General features: G+C 40.8%; 1 protein-coding gene across 1 annotated transcript; it reads right to left on the bottom strand.

The window, feature by feature from the left end:
• Positions 1–10,657: 10,657 nt before the first annotated feature.
• LOC139417290 (somatostatin family member 7) lies at positions 10,658–12,005 on the bottom strand. The gene is made up of 2 exons (XM_071166553.1): positions 11,733–12,005; positions 10,658–11,200 (listed from the first exon to the last, which is right to left on the bottom strand). The coding sequence occupies exons 1-2, from the start codon at positions 11,832–11,834 to the stop codon at positions 10,967–10,969; spliced, it is 336 nt and encodes a 111-aa protein (XP_071022654.1). The 5' UTR covers positions 11,835–12,005; the 3' UTR covers positions 10,658–10,966.
• Positions 12,006–17,026: the final 5,021 nt, after the last annotated feature.

Raw genomic sequence — 17,026 nt, 5'->3', positions numbered from 1 at the left:
CGCTTACTGACGAGCTCTGGCCTTTTACTGGACATGAAGTGACAAAATGACCAGCGGAACCGCAATAGAGACAGAGGCGGTTGGTGATTCTCCGTTCCCTCTCCTTAGTCGAGATGCGGATACCTCCCAGCTGCATGGGCTCAGCACCCGAGCCGGCAGAGGAAGATGGTAGTGATGCGGAGAGGGGAGCGACGGAGAGCGCGAGCTCCTTTCCACGAGCTCGGTGACGAAGATCAACCCGTCGCTCAATGCGAATAGCGAGTTCAATCAAGGAATCCACGCTGGAAGGAACCTCCCGGGAGAGAATCTCATCCTTTACCTCTGCGCGGAGACCCTCCAGAAGACGAGCGAGCAAGGCCGGCTCGTTCCAGCCACTGGAGACAGCAAGAGTGCGAAACTCAATAGAGTAGTCTGTTATGGATCGATTGCCTTGACATAGGGAAGACAGGGCCCTGGAAGCCTCCTCCCCAAAAACAGATCGATCAAAAACCCGTATCATCTCCTCCTTAAAGTCCTGATACTGGTTAGTACACTCAGCCCTTGCCTCCCAGATTGCCGTGCCCCACTCACGAGCCCGTCCAATAAGGAGAGATATGACGTAGGCGACACGAGCAGTGCTCCTGGAGTAAGTGTTGGGCTGGAGAGAAAACACAATATCACACTGGGTGAGGAACGAGCGGCATTCAGTGGGCTCCCCAGAGTAACACGGCGGGTTATTGATTCTGGGCTCCGGAGATTCGAAAGCCCTGGAAGTGGCCGGTGGATCGAGGCGGAGATGGTGAACCTGTTCTGTGAGGTTGGAGACTTGGGTGGCCAGGGTCTCAACGGCATGTCGAGCAGCAGACACTTCCTGCTCGTGTCTGCCTAGCATCGCTCCCTGGATCCCGACGGCTGAGTGGAGAGGATCCGAAGTCGCTGGGTCCATTCTTGGTCGGATTCTTCTGTTACGGTGCGTGAATGAGGACCCAAAAGCGAATTAACTTAAACAGAGCTTCTTTAATTACCAAACATAGGTAGGCTCAGACGGACCGGCAGATTCCGACAGGACAAGACAAGGTTACAGCAAACATGACGACAGTCTGGTTCAGGCATGAAACACAACAAACAAGAATCCGACAAGGACAGGAACAAAAACAGAGAGAGATATAGGGGACTAATCAGAGGGAAAAGGGGAACAGGTGGGAGAAGGGGTGACGAGGTAGTCAAGAGGAGACAAGGAACAGCTGGGGGAAAGCGGGGGAGAAAAGGTAACCTAACAACGACCAGCAGAGGGAGACAGGGTGAAGGGAAAGGACAGAGACAAGACACAACATGACAGTACATGACACATTTACAACATTAACGATGTCTACACTGTATTTCTGATCAATTTGATGTTATTTTAATGGACAGATAATTTGCAATTTAAAAAAAACAAGGACATTTCTAAGTGACCCCAAACTTTCGAACGGTAATGTATATAAGGAAATCAGTCAACTGAAATAAATACATTTGGCCCTAATCTATGGATTCCACATGACTGGGAATACAGATATTCATCTGCTGGTCACAGATACCTTAACAAAATAAGGTTGTGGTGGTGATTAGAAAGCCAGTCAGTATCTGGTGTGACCACCATTTGCCTCATGCAGCGTGACACACCTTCGCATAGAGTTGATCAGGCTGTTGATTGTGGCCTGTTAAATGTTGTCCCACTCCTCTTCAATGGCTGTGAGATGTGGGTGGATATTGTTGGGAACTGGAACATGCTTTTGTACACGTTGATCCAGAGCATCCCAAACATACTCAATGGGTGTCATGTCAGGTGAGTATGCAGGCCATGGGACAACTGGAAGATTTTCAGCTTCCAGGAATTGTGTACAGATCCTTGCGACATGGGTCTGTGCATTATCATGCTGAAACATGAGGTGATGAATGGCACGACAACAGGCCTCAGGATTTTGTCACGGTATCTCTGTGCATTCAATTTGCTACTGATAAAATGCAATTGTGTTCGTTGTCCGTAGCTTATGTCTTCCCATACAATAACCCCCACTGCCACTCTGTTCACAACGTTGACATCAGCAAACCGCTCACCCACACGACGTGATACATGCTGTCTGCCATCTGCCCCATTCAGTTGAAACCGGGATTCATCTGTGAAGAGCACACTTCTCCAGTGTGCCAGTGGCCATCGAAGGTGAGCATTTGCTCACTGAGGACTACAATTGGTTCAAGACACTGATTAGGATGACAAGCAAGCAAATGAGCTTCCCTGAGACGGTTTCTGACAGTATGTGCTGAAATTCTTTGGTTGTGCAAACCCACACTTTCATCAGCTGTCAGGGTGGCTAGTCTCAGACAATCCCGCAAGTGAAGCAGCCGGATGTGGAGGTTCTGGGCAGGCGTGGTTACACATGGTCTACGGTTGTGAGGCCGCTTGGACGTACTGCCAAATTCTCTAAAACGATGTTGGAGGCAGCTCATGGTAGAGAAATTAACATGAAACTCTCTGGCAACAGGTCTGGTGGATGTTCCTGCAGTCAGCATGCCAATTGCACGCTCCCTCAAAACGTGAGACATCTGTGGCATTGTGTTGTGTTACAAAACTGCACATTTTAGAGTGACCTTTTATTGTCCCCGGCACAAGGTGCACCTGTGTAATTATCATGCTGTTTAATCAGCGTCTTGATATGCCACACCTGTCAGATGGATGGATTATCTTGGCAAAGGAGAAAAGCTCTCTAACAGGGATGTAAACAAATTTGTGCACAACATTTTAGAGAAATAAGCTTTTTATGCGTATGGGATATTTCTAGGATATTTATTTCAGCTCATGAAACATGGGGCCAATGTCACATTTATATTTTTTTCGGTATATATGCTCTACTTGCAAAGGAATGATTAAACTATTTTAGCCGTCTCTTTGATGTTGTTTCATTTTTTAAGAGGAGTCATGACAAAAGCTATTACTTTGTTATTTTTTAAATACAGGAAAACATGGAGTCACATTTCAATTTGAATTACACAGTTAGGTTGGAGCACTTTGCATCCCTTTCCTTCAGATCAAAAGAAAAAACCAATAGAAATGCCTTAGTTGCAGGCACCAGCTTTGATGTTCATCCAGTGCATGCTCTTTTAAGCTCAGGGACATAAGGTGTGGTGGAGTGGACAGCTTCTCCACTGACATCAAATTGCTTTGTGCAGTAACCTTCCTGGGAGGTTTTGGGAACAAACAGGACATTGAAATCAATCCTTGGGAGGTTTTGGGAAAAGAAATAACATTTCAATCATGTTTTGTTTACACTGGGAAAGTAACGTCAATTTATGTTTTCCGTATCCATTTTTTATGTTTTTACTGGAAGTCAAGATATATAATAATAAACTTCATGAAAACACAGTAATTTAAGATGTAGCCTACATATTTAAAACCAATTTCGTATTTGTGGATTAATGTACGTATCTGTACAATGCCGTTTATGAAGGTTTTTGACTGCGTTTTTATTCACCTACATTCTCAGGGTAATTTATTTTCTCATGTCTAGTTTCCTCAGTTTTTGGTGGTGGATACATGTAAATTCACCCATGTCTACTATCCTCCCTTATACACCGACCGGGTTCCACGAGGGGTGATGTGGCTTAGCCCTCTCGGTTGAAACTTGAAACTTGTGCCATTTGAATTTTAGTTTTATGTCCCTATGTAAAAATAGCAAAACAGTTAAAATGATTGGTGCGAAATCTGTATCTCCGCTGCACTGTATCAACTCCATGGACATAGCGCGCAGTGGAGTGTGTGTGTGTAAGGGGCTATGGAATGCCACTGGGCGGTTAGGTTTGACTCCTTTGGGTTTCCATAAAAAGCACTGCTCATCTGTGGTTGGTTACATGAATAACAAGATACGCCTCCGCCTGTAATATTTGATATTGATTTATGAGGACGGGGTCAAGTTTACAGTTCAAGCTGGTTCACACAACTCTACTTCACGCCCCACCAATACAGAGTTGGTTTAGCTTCCAACTAGCTGTAAAAGGCGGAAATGTTATTAGCCTATTTAGCTCTAACTAGCTGATCTGCCACTGCCACGTTGGACATCAACCGATGATGCCCAGCAGCGATGATGCTGCCTTTCTCCAGCCAGCTCAGTTTGAAGAGCCCACCCCACACTTCCACAAGTGCCGCCAGGATAATGGCTCCAGAGCGCCCTCCACCTCCTCCTGTTCCTGAGGATCTTAGAACAGAAGAGCCAACCCAGGTTACCTTAGAATCCTACCCTAGCCGCAGGTTTTCTGTCCAAAAACGTTGATTTAATAGCAACTGGTTCATAGGAAGAAAGTGGCTGAAATACTCGGTTACAACAGATGCGGCATTTTTGTTCTCATGTCGAAAGTTATAAAATAAAATAAAATGTTATTGGTCATATACACATGGTTAGCAGATGTAATTGCGAATGTAGCGAAATGCTTGTGCTTTTAGTTCAAACAGTGCAGCAATATCTATCAAGTAATATCTAACAATTCCACAACAAATACCTAATACACACACATCTAAGTAAAGGAATGAAATATGGATGAGAAATGTCAGAGCAGTATTGGCTAAAATGCAATAGATCGCATAGAATACATACATATGAGATTAGTAAAGCAAGATATGTAAACATTATGAAAGTGGCATTATTAAAGTGACTTGTGTATCATTTATTAAAGTGGCCAATGATTTCAAGTCTGTATGTAGGCAGCAGCCTCTGTGCTAGTGGGGCCAATGCTAGCGCAGACTAGGCCTTCACCCAAGGCGGCTATTCTATTGATATTACCAACAGCCTATGTGAATGCAGGCGAATACAACTTGTTTTAATTTCCACAGTGCAGTGCATTTCAATTGCTCATTGCTTAATGCGTGCCTAGCAAATCCTTTGGTTCTAAGTTAATTACCCTATCTATCTTGTATCTTATATTCATTGACAAATCGTCCTTGCTTTGCTGTGTAGGGTGCTGTCCATTGTGCTGATACAGTGCAGCTGAGATGGGATACAGATTTTGCGCCAACCTGTTACTTCTAAAGCACTCAATGGTCTCAGAGTCTCAGCATTGAACTTTATGTTTGAACTTTATGTTTATTGTGGTATAGCATCGTCCGGGTAGGCCGTCATTGTAAATAAGAATTTGTTCTTAACTGATTTGCCTAGTTAAATAAAATAAATAAGCAGAATTAAATGTAATTCCAATGTAAGAACCTCCCAAAATTGTGCCCCCTCACCGATTTCAACTGCTCTCTTGGTCACTATATCCTGGCGCCGGGTTTGCTTTATACAGGGTCTCGTCTCTTTTACAAGTGAGCCCTGCAAACAACATACTGTACATAATACAATATGCATATTTAAAGAAAGAAACTATCAAACAATACAAGTGCAGTTCTCTATGAGCAGGTGGCCTAATTAAAGCCACCATAGGGGACCAAACTTTCCAGTTTAAGTGTACCCTGAAGTTATTGAACATGATACTGTGCCCCACAGACATGGACATCTTAGAAAAATGGGTTCCAAAAGGGTTCTTCGGCTGTTCCCATATGATAACCCTTTTTGGTTCCAGGTCGAACCCTTTTTGGTTCCAGGTAGAAAGAACCCTGTTGGGTTCCTTGGAGAACCTTCTGAGGGTTCTTCCTGGAACAAAAACAGGTTCTTCAAAGGGTTCTCCTACGGGGACAGCCGAAGAACCCTTTTAGATTCTAGATAGCACCTTTTTTTAAATAAATGTATCACAGTATCATTATGTTGTTTAGCTATGTTTCTCACCTATCACCCTATCATGAAATTGGTGAAATACCAAGGGGTATATTACAGTGAAATTAATGAAAGGGTATAATTGCACAACAAGAAAATGAAAGTCCTCAGCTGACGCTTTGAGCGATGCATTACCAGACCATATAATTCCTTCTCAGGAGATCCATCAATTCGCTGTTACATAATGATGCTCCAGGGCTCTAGACTAAAGTCAATATTTGGTTTTACTGTACACAGTAATGATTTGATTATTGTATACCTGCTCTAGCCCTTGGTATTGAGCTAAATGAGCAGTCATCATAGGCATAGCCTATATACCTGAATGCCTATGAGAGCCTGCAGGTTTCCGGTGCTTGGTAATTGTAGTGTGATAGATAGATCATCAAGCTCCAATGGATAATGCAGGCCCTGTGCGATGAGAATCGAACAGACAGGCAAGATTTTATTATCTCCAATTGAAGATCCACCCGGTCTCTGGCTATACATGTATTGTGCTCAAGCGTACCAGGTATATAAGTTTATTCCTAGCTACCCTGCTAGCACATATGGTTCCTTGGAACTTGTGGGAACGTGTGTTTTTGGTTTCAGTTTGTTGTGGTAACATAGCCCTCAAGTTTCTTGAACGGTCAAATTGAATGTTTTTTAAACATTCTGAGAACAAAAGATAATATTCTGGACTGTTCTGGCAACATTTGTTTATAGGTTGCAGGTACTGTGAACATTTCACTTGAGATCCGAATGTTTACCTGAAAAGTTTCACTAACGCTCTGAGAAGGGAAATTCTAGGTTATTAAAAGGTAATTAAATAACATTCTGAGAATGTGGTGTTGAACGCTGAGCTGTAGTCTATGAACAGTATTCTCACGTTATTGAGCCTATTGTCCAGGTGGGAGAGGGCAGTGTGAAGTGCAATTTCAATGGCATCATCTATGGATTGGTTGGGGCGGTATGCAAATTGAAGTGGGTCTAGGGTGTCTGGGATGATGGTGTTGATGTGTGTCATGAACAGCCTTTCAAAGTACTTCATAATTACAGAGGACGATAGTCAGGACGATAGTCATTTAGGCAGGTTGCCTTGGAGCTCTTGGGGACAGGGACAATGGTGGTCTGCTTGAAATATGTTGGGATAACAGACTGTGACAAGGAGAGATTGAAAATGTTTGTGAAGACACTTGCCAGCTGGTTTGTGCATGCTTTCAGAACACGCCCTGGTATTCCATCTAGTCCGGCTGCCTTGTGATTGTTAACCTGTTTAAAGGTTAACAATCGGCCATTGAGAGCGAGATTACACAGTCATACAGAAAAACAGGGGCTTTCACGCAAGACACAGTGTTATATTCCTCGAAGCGAGTGTAAAAGGCATTTAGCTCGTCTGGCAGTTTTGCATCGCTGGGCAACTCATGGCTGGGTTTCCTTTTGTAATCCGTTATCATCTGCAAGCCCTGCCACATATGACAAGCATCGGAGCCTGTATTGTCCTTTTGCATGTTTGAAGTCTCGCCAGAGGTCATAGCGGGCTTTCTTATATGTGTCCATGTTGATGTCCTGTTCCTTGAAAGTGGTAGCTCTAGCGTTTAGGCCAGCACAGATGTGGCCTGTAATTCATGGTTTTTGGTTTGGATACGTTTTTATAGTCACTGTGGGGACGACATCGCCTGTGACTGTTGTGGTAAACTCCTCAATGCTATCGGCTGAATCCCGGAAAATATCCCAGTCTGTACAAGCAAAACAATCTTGTCTGCTTCATCTGACCACTTCCATTTAAAGAGCATCACTGGTACTTCCTGTTTGAGGTTTTGTTTGTAAACAGGAAGCAGGAGAATGGAGTCATGGTCAGATTTGATGCAGAGAGGATGAGGGAGGGCCTTATATGCCTTTCTGTGGGTAGAATGGCAGCAGCTAATAGGGATCCTTAATTAATACAAATACAAAGTATACTCCCACCAGAAATGCTGCATCTGGGTGGGCGGTTTCTTGTTTGTTTATGGTCCCACACAGTTTGAGTGCCAGAGTGTTGTTGGCTTGAAGACAGCTGTGATTATTACGGACGAGAACTCTCTTTGTAGATAAAAGTGTCTGTAGCTTACCATGATGTATTGTATACAGTATCAGGTGAGCAAAATTTCCCTCACACTTGAAGCAGCACACCAGTTGTTATTTATGAAATAAAACACTCCACCTCCTTTTTAAAAAAGTTATCTGAACTATTTGAGAACATTACCTAGGTCACACTATTTTGAGAATGTTTCTAGGATATTACCAAAAATCAAATTAAATGTTACCATGTGAGAACGCGGAAAAAGTTATGTTAAAGTAATGAAATACCAAGAAAATATAACAAGCAACTATCCTGCAACATTCCCAGACATGTGAACAAGTACATTTCTTAAAAAATAGAGGAGTGAGAGAGAGACAGCTAGCTAACTATAAAAACAATAACTTTCACTTACTTAGCTAGCAAATGCAGCTAGTTAGTTTATCCTACTCATGTACTCATTTATTGCCCCCGGGGCTTACTGACTGTACACTGTACCTCATAAACACATTAGTATTATTAGCTACGTTGACTATGACTTTACTTTAGCTCATTTTGTTGTGTGTAGCGGTTATGAAATGAAGGGTTGTTTTGGAACGCTTTTTTCATCAGGTCACAGACAGCTGATGTGTTGTGCAATGAAGTCCACAAGAGAAGAGAAAAGGGGAGAGGAAGAGAGCGCATAGATGCGAGAAGGAATACAATGAGCTGTTTGAAAGTGAAAGTTTGCATGTAATCAGGGTTGTATTCTTTCCACTGATTCTGTTGAAAAAACAGAAGCAAACGGAACGAAATGGGGATCAAAATACCTGAATTTGTCCAATAGAAACTCTCGTTTGCAACTGTTGGACTAATGATTACACCCTGAATCGGTGGATGCAGGCAAGAGTGTGCAATGCAGTATTGAATGTGTCACTGTCTGTCACCTCAAATATTTATCTTGACCTGTGTGCACCTACGTTGTAAACTTTCATTCATAGGCTAGGTTGTAGCAATCTCATGATGGGTAAAGAGAAAATTTGAGTATAATGTAGTGGCCTAAACCTATCGATGTTACATTGAACTGGGTGAATGGAATATGAATGACAGTCATCCAATATGCTGTAATAGAAATAAGGCTCATACATTTTTTTTATCGTCCTCCCTCATCTTAAACGTCACCGACCGCCACTTGTCTAAACTCTCATGAGGGAGGAGTTTGTATAAGACAGGACGTGATATTTCTGTCTGTGAAGGTCACTCACATCAGAACGTTTGCACATCATATTAGCAGTACTACTTACTGCACCTTTTGCATAACAGAATAAAGTGGTATGTGGGTGATCGTGACTTTTACTCATCGCAAATAGATTTTTTTTTTAATGTGGAAGACCAACACGTTCCTCAAACAAAGCAGGATAATTGTATTCCAAATGAAATACTGAGGAACCTAGCGTTAGCTTTTGGGCATACATGGTTAGATTCTTGAATTATTGTCCTGTCCTTACTGACATGCTTTCTGACCTGCAATAATTCACGGAATCATCAGTCCCTACATGTGACCATGAATAAATAAGGATAAATGCAACAAAACAGATCGATCAACAAAAAAAAAGTGAATTTGGTCCAGAAAGAGAATTCTGACGTTCAAACCTTTTAACAGCAAGCCTTTTAACAGACATCTTACAATCATACAGTAGGTCCTGTATTTTCAATCTACAAAATCTGCCGACATTTAGCCAGATGTCCGTGTATATCACTGCCTTAATTTGTTGTGGTGTATTGACGTCAATCGTATATTATGTTATATTCTACCTGTTCATAGACATTTACCTTTTTCACAACCAAAGAAGACAGTCATCTGAGTCCTTTAGCATATTAGTGAATTCATTTGTTTGTGTTTTGTTGACCATGTTACGTATTTTAATTGTAATATGTGGGTAATTCTATTGAATATAATGCAACCTTGTCCCCAGAATAATTACTATCGTATATAACAGTGACTAGTTTCAGAGAGAGCGTTCCGGCTGATGGACGAGACTAGATATGATGTCCCTTTTGCAAATTATGAATGCATGATAGGGTTAGAAAACAAATGTAAGCAAGGCTTCACATTTTGAAGAAAACATACACATTTTACAAACATATCTATTCTTGGCCAAAATATTTGTAAAAATCATTAAAGAAAAGGTTTATCTGTAAACTCTATCTTAACTGTAGGTCAATTGTAGATCCTGTAAATATCACTTACAAATTGTTAAAATATTAGTTGACAAATAAAAAATATATTTGTTAATGATATTTGATCAATACTAGTGTTCTTTAGGATATGTTTTGCAGATAAAGAGCTAACAAATTAAGCTTGGCAGAAAGGGTAAGCTATGCTCAGCAAGTGGCGTTGTTGTTTTGGACAAACAAATAGGAATTTATGTGTATCTTTGACAAGACCAGAAAATGTAAAGAGATCTCAAACATACCTGTCCACACAAATATAATTAATTGGCACTGGCATTCATTGGCACAATCCTTCACCAAGAGATTAAGCCATATCGCTATCAATCTATACACATCTATTTAACCTAACCCCTCTGAATCAGAGAGGTGCGGGGGGCTGCCTTAATCGACATCCACATCTTCGGTGCCCGTGGAACAGTGGGTGAACTGCTTTGCTCCGGCAGAACGACAGATTTTTACCTTGTCAGACCGCTGTGAAATGTGTTTTCCATAAGCAAAAATATTTTGTTTTCAGCTGTTTGATGCTGGCGTACAAAACAGAAAGTTAAATATTCAAAAACTAAACTTAAGCACCGGAAACATAGAAATATCACACATAGAACAGATCTACAACTTCTTAGACTTGCTTTTAATGAGAATGACAGATCTATAACTCACATTTCTATGGAAATTTGGTCAGTTGCCCATGTAATGTGAACAAAGAAAAAAAGAGACTTTTCACCATAACCATGCTTTATTGTTTTTGGATCATCTAAAATAAATAAATACATACATAAATTGAGAAATAAATCATCAATATTTAAAACAGACTGTCAGTGTCTCAAAGGTCATTGAGAGCGATCTTCAAACTGGGTGGATGATATGTACAGCTCAGGTCTACCACAGTTCATGTTGGGTCTGGGTCAGATTGTGTTGTTTTGCGGGTCAACCGGAGCATAGCGGGGCTGACTGGGTATCACTATTAGCAGGAGGTGAAGGTTTTCCAGAAGAAGTTTTTACAGGGGGCTTTGCGGTCGCGCTGCGGCAGCTGTGATAGCCTGTTGTAGGCGGCCCTCTCCTCGAGTCGAGACTCCAGGGGCTCCTCTAGATCCACAGGGGACACCCCTTCTCCGGGCAGCATGTTGGTGTCCGTCGCTCCATCTAACAAGCCAGACACCAGCTTGAGAATCAGCTCTTTGCGCTCTTTACTCAATTCCTAATAGAAAGGCAGAAGAGGTGGCAAATCAGTGGTTGCGTATATGTAGAAATATATAAATATGTCAATGTTAGCTACAAAGAAATTGTATATTTTGTTGACCTAGGTGACCTATTTCTTTATCAACTGACAAACCAGGTTAGAAATATTTGTTTCATTCAAATAAAAAAGCCATCATTTAATTCGTTATGAAAATGTATAAATGAAATTTCAAACCCATTACTAAAAATAAATATAAAACCATTAAATTGTACTAATTTATTAAATATCAGTTATTGATAATTGATCACTACAAATGAATTTGTCAAATCAAACACAATTGTATAAATTTATCATGATTGATCAAACTTTTTATAATTATTATTTTTTTAACCTTTTTAATAATTTTAAAAATACCTTTGAACACGCATTTATCTGACAACCATAAAAAGCATAATGAAAATAACAATTGATTATACAAGTAATAGTAAAACATGACAATAAAAATGGTATGAAACATAGTTAATAATATAAAATGAAATTCCCTACTCACCCTGTTAAGTAGTGGGCTCCTTTCTTCGACAGGAAGCACGGCGGCTGCTCTAACACTGTATAGAACCCCCATGAGAGACGCTAAAATGACCAGGAGCTGCATGCTGAGAGGGAGAGAGCAGGGGATGGACGACAGGCAGACACTAAATTAAGAGACAGACAGAGAGAGAGAGAGAGATCTGGAGGGAGCGCACAAAGTGGTGAGAGTTCAGTGGGAGAACAGAGAGTGGTCGAGAAGGTGCACTGGCAGCCTTGGATAGGTTACTGTCTGAACACTAAAGCGATGTTGATTCTTAAGCTCTACCTCCAAAGTCCCCCACTCCTTTATAGCCCTCTCTCCCTGTCTACCACTGACGCAGAAAGTGATGGGTGTATGACGGTGGGGTGGGGGGGGGTCAGAGAAAAACAAATGGAGTCATTGATCAGTTAACCCCTTGACTAATGGCGAGACGTTTTCACGTCATGTGTCTAAGAATAGTTCTGACATCAATATCCAAATAATACATTGACAGTAATTTTATGTGTATCAAGCCATCTGCAAAAAAGTGATCTCTGGCAGGTGTCATTTCCGGGGTTTTACCAGATGTATGCAGCACGGTACGTGAGTACTTCAAACATTAGACAACCAGCTTGAAAAAGGTTCTCCATCCTGATTCTAGTTTATTAATCCCAATATTGTTGTATTTTTTTCCTTCAAATATTTCTATTTAAAAAGATACAATAAAACCAAGGCACAGAGTCAAGGGCATGTATTTTATTCAGGACACAAATCAATAAGTGCCCTTGACTCTGTGCCTTGGTTGTACCACCCATTCTATCCACAGATATATTGTATATTTCTCTGCATACAATTCCTCTCCCTCTGATTTCAACTCCAAAACCTTGAGATTACAATCGAACTGTCTGACGCCTGCTATGCCTTGCAGCACTGCGCCGACTACAAAGGGTTTGGCCATCTGTCTGTTTTCAGATCAACACATGAGAACAAGCTGTGAGCCTGTGAGACACAATAAATGCATCTACTGTCAACGGCATGTCAGATTTGGGCACTTCATTCAACAAAACACAACCTCTTTAACTGGTGTCCCTTTAGCTAATGCCTTTGTATCAAACCATACTCTTTCATCCAATTGTGGAATGGCTCCATGTATAATACACGAGAGAGTTTTCACCGGCTCCCATCCCTTGACAGGTCGGTTACTCATGAGTAGGAGCCGGTCCTCTGTTTTACTCTTGTGGATAAGGCACTCTGGTGAAATGTGTCTTAAGCCAGACACTCTTGATTTTAAAGTCCAGATATCCAGTTTTCTTCATTTACCAGTTCGTGATTGTAGTTGTTAGAGTCTTTCTGTTTCCATGCTCACCCTAAGGATTCATATTCTTATGGAGTTTGTGTTTGGGCTGAGCACACGGATATGAACTGAGCTTTACTCTCAACTTCTATTCAGACAATATACTTTGTGATTATCAGTGTGGAGGAATATTGAGTCTATGATGGCTTAGTTTAGGTAGAAAGCATTCATGTTTTTAAAAGGGCATTCTGGGATTGGTACATCCATTTTTGGACTTCTAACGTAATTATACATATCCATTGAATCTTGAAGAATATACCTGTTTTATTCCATTGTTTGTAAACAATTTAGCTTATTTTTTAACACACACTGCTTCAAAACATGGTTAAAACTATAATGTTTTATATCCTTGCATCCATCCATTCTCTAGCCCCATCCCTCAGCTATTTACCAAAACAAGTGGTGGGGTGACAGCTATGTTATTTTTCAAATCCTGATTTCCCCTTCAGTGCATTGATTGCATTTACATTTTATATTGTTGCCTATAGGCCTAGGCTAAATCAATCTGCCCAGACATACACTACCCTTCAAAATTTTGGGGTCACTTAGAAGTGTCCTTGTTTTTGAAAGAAAGGCCATTTTTTTGTCCATTTAAAGTAGCATAACATTTATCAGAAATACAGTGTAGACATTGCTAATGTTGTAAATGACTATTGTAGCTGGAAACAGCTGATTTTTAATGGAATATCTACGTAGGCGTACAGAGGCCCATTATCAGCAACCATTACTCCTGTGTGCCAATGGCACGTTGTGTTAGCTAATCCAAGTTTATCATTTTTAAAAGACAAATTGATCATTAGAAAACCCTTTTGCAATTATGTTAGCACAGCTGAATACTGTTGTGATGATTTAAATAAGCAATAAAACTTTAGACTATTTGAGTATCTGGAGTATCAGTATTTGTGGGTTCGATTAAAGGCTCAATGGCCAGAAATGGCAAGAAATTGGCGAGAAATTGCCAAGAAACTGAAGATCTCATACAACGCTGTGTACTACTCCCTTCACAGAACTGGCTCTAACCAGAATAGAAAGAGGAGTGGGAGGCCCCGGTGCACAACTGAGCAAGAGGACAAATACATTAGAGTGTCTAGTTTGAGAAACAGACGCCTCACAAATCCTCAACTGGCAGCTTCATTGAATAGTACCTGCAAAACACCCGTCTCGACATCAACAGTGAAGAGGCGACTCTGGGATGCTTGCCTTCTAGGCAAGAGTTGCAAAGAAAAAGCCATATCTCAGACTGGCCAATAAATAGAAAAGATCATGAGATGCCGAAAAAATGAAAGGATGCTGGAGGAGTGCTTGACGCATCTGTCAAGCATGGTGGAGGCAATGTGATGGTCTGGTGATGCTTTGGTGTTGGTAAAGTGGGAGATTTGTACAGTGTAAAAAGGATCTTGAAGAAGGAAGGCTATCACTCCATTTTGCAATGCCATGCCATACCCTGTGGACGGTGCTTAATTGGAGCCAATTTCCTCCACAACAGGACAATGACCCAAAGCACAGCTCCAAACTATGCAATAACTATTTAAAGAAGAAGCAGTCAGCTGGTGTTCTGTCTATAATGGAGTGGCCAGCAGTCATCAGATATCAACCCTATTGAGCTGTTGTGGGAGCAGCTTGACCGTATGGTAAGTAAGATGTGCCTATGGCGAGCCAATCCAACTTGTGGAAGGTGCTTCAGGAAACATGGGGTGAAATCTCTTCAGATTACATCAACAAATTGACAACTAGAATGCCAAAGGTCTGCAAGGTTGTAATTGCTGCAAATTGAGGATTCTTTGACGAAAGCTAAATTTGAAGGACACAATTATTATTTCAATTAAAAATCATTATTTATAACCGTGTCAATGTCTTGACTATATTTCCTATTAATTCTGCAACTCATTTCATGTATGTTTTCATGGAAAACAAGGACATTTCTAAGTGACCCCCAAACTTTTGAACGGTAGTGCAGGTCTCAATGATGTACTGTATTTGTGATTGGCCTCGGGCAGTTATAGCCATGACAACATTCATGATATTATTATCACAGTTAATTTTATCACCTGTCTTGTGTGTATTTGGAGAGGAAAGGCCAGGGGTTCAGTTTATCAAAGTGATACTGTAAATTTCTGCACCAACAACATCCTTGGGCGAATTTAAATCTAAATTTAACATGTTCTTCTTTTCAAATTCAAATGATTCCGTTTGTAGTGTTTGCAGTATTGACCTCATCATTGTGTGATGTGGAACCACATAGGGCACCCACACATCAGCCTCTTTGATATTCGTGCACACACGTCCAAATGGATTCCCCATGAGGCCAAACAGTTTTTTTTTTACACTTCATGGCTGAAAAAATCCAAAGATTAATGTGTTGAAATGAGAGTGCCCTGAGGAAGATTGGTGATTTGGTGTGTTTGAAGGATTTACGGCAACAGACCTCTCTATCGAATATACACAGCCCTCCCTGAGAGAAACTTCAAATATAGGAACTGTCAGCATAACACCCTGCAAAGTTCCTGACGAAGTATGTCTAATGGGCATGTTTTCCTTCATTTTCCTCTCATCAACTGCATCACTTGGCCTGGAGCTTCACTTTGACAGACCTCTCTGGAACTTAGACACACACACACACACACACACACAGAGATTTGTTGGCGAGCTTAGTGAAGTTGGTCCTATAAACACTACATAAATGCTTCACAAATAATCTATAAGCGTGTATTTAATTAATATTGTAGTATTTCTATAATGGTATATAAACCTACATAGTGCGTTGTCACATTCGGCAATACAACCTACAGTGGAATTGTTAAGTCACCCTTCACATACCATTTATAGAGCATGACATATGCTTATAGATGATTTGTGAAGCATTAATGTAGTGCATATGAAGCCTTTCTGTTTTCTATTTGTAGCTTTTATAATTTCTACTTTTAAAGTAGGAATATAAAGTCATCTTTATATGACTGGGGTTGTTTTGATTCTTAATTATCCACCTTTTTAATTAAACTATGTCCATGTCCAGATTCATGTCAGACTGAGGACTGAATATATTATATGTACACTGTACCATGAAGGATACTATTCTTACCCATCATCACAAAGCTGCACTGCAATCATAAATAACGGGAGACATGAAGCTGAACATTGTACAGACAGAGGGCTTCATATGTTATACATTGTGCCATGAGGGATAATATATTCTATACCCATCTTCATCACAAAGCTGCACTGCAAGAGGTTACTGACCATGATATCAATACCCATTGATCATAAGTACAGCACAGCGAGAAAATGTAGCCAGAAATTATATACTGTCACTATATCAGAGTTAAAAGCCACAGAGACCAGCAGTGGCGAAACGTCATTCAGGGAAAGTGGGGCGCAGCCCCACCATTATCCAACAGATGGTTCTGTTTTGCATGTAATTCTGGAATTAATTTGTGTCACAAAATTATAGAATATCGGTTAGCAAACAATGTAAAGAAAATAATTGCTTCAGAATGCAGCTGTTTCAGCCTCTCTGAGTGCTTTCTGTGGTGGAAGGGCAGCCAGAGAAAGCACAGAGTGCAGGTGTCGTTGATCTTATCTGTTTGAAAGTGATTGGCTCAGGTCAATGTCACTCACAACACCACAGCACCTACTGGGAGAGCCCACTTAGGACCAGCAGCTTCTGCCCCCTTGGGTGCTGCCATAGAATTACATTGGCAGTGCCCGTCCAAAAAGTCTCAAGATCATTGGCCATAGATAAATCAAAGTTTCTTTCTCTGATAACTTTTATTAGACTGATGTGTGGTAACTTGTGGTAACTTACCACTTCAAGCAAGCTGAAAAGTTATCATGAATCATGTTGACTATCTATTCATTTTCAAACTTAACATTATGAATGAAAATGTATATTTTCCCTATATCCATCATGAAGTTGCTACAACCTAGACTATGAAGTATACAACGT

The sequence above is a fragment of the Oncorhynchus clarkii genome, chromosome 9 (assembly GCF_045791955.1).
Source record: "Oncorhynchus clarkii lewisi isolate Uvic-CL-2024 chromosome 9, UVic_Ocla_1.0, whole genome shotgun sequence".
NCBI lineage: Eukaryota > Metazoa > Chordata > Actinopteri > Salmoniformes > Salmonidae > Oncorhynchus > Oncorhynchus clarkii.
Note: the sequence above shows the minus strand (reverse complement) of the source record. Positions and strands in the feature narration are given on the sequence as shown.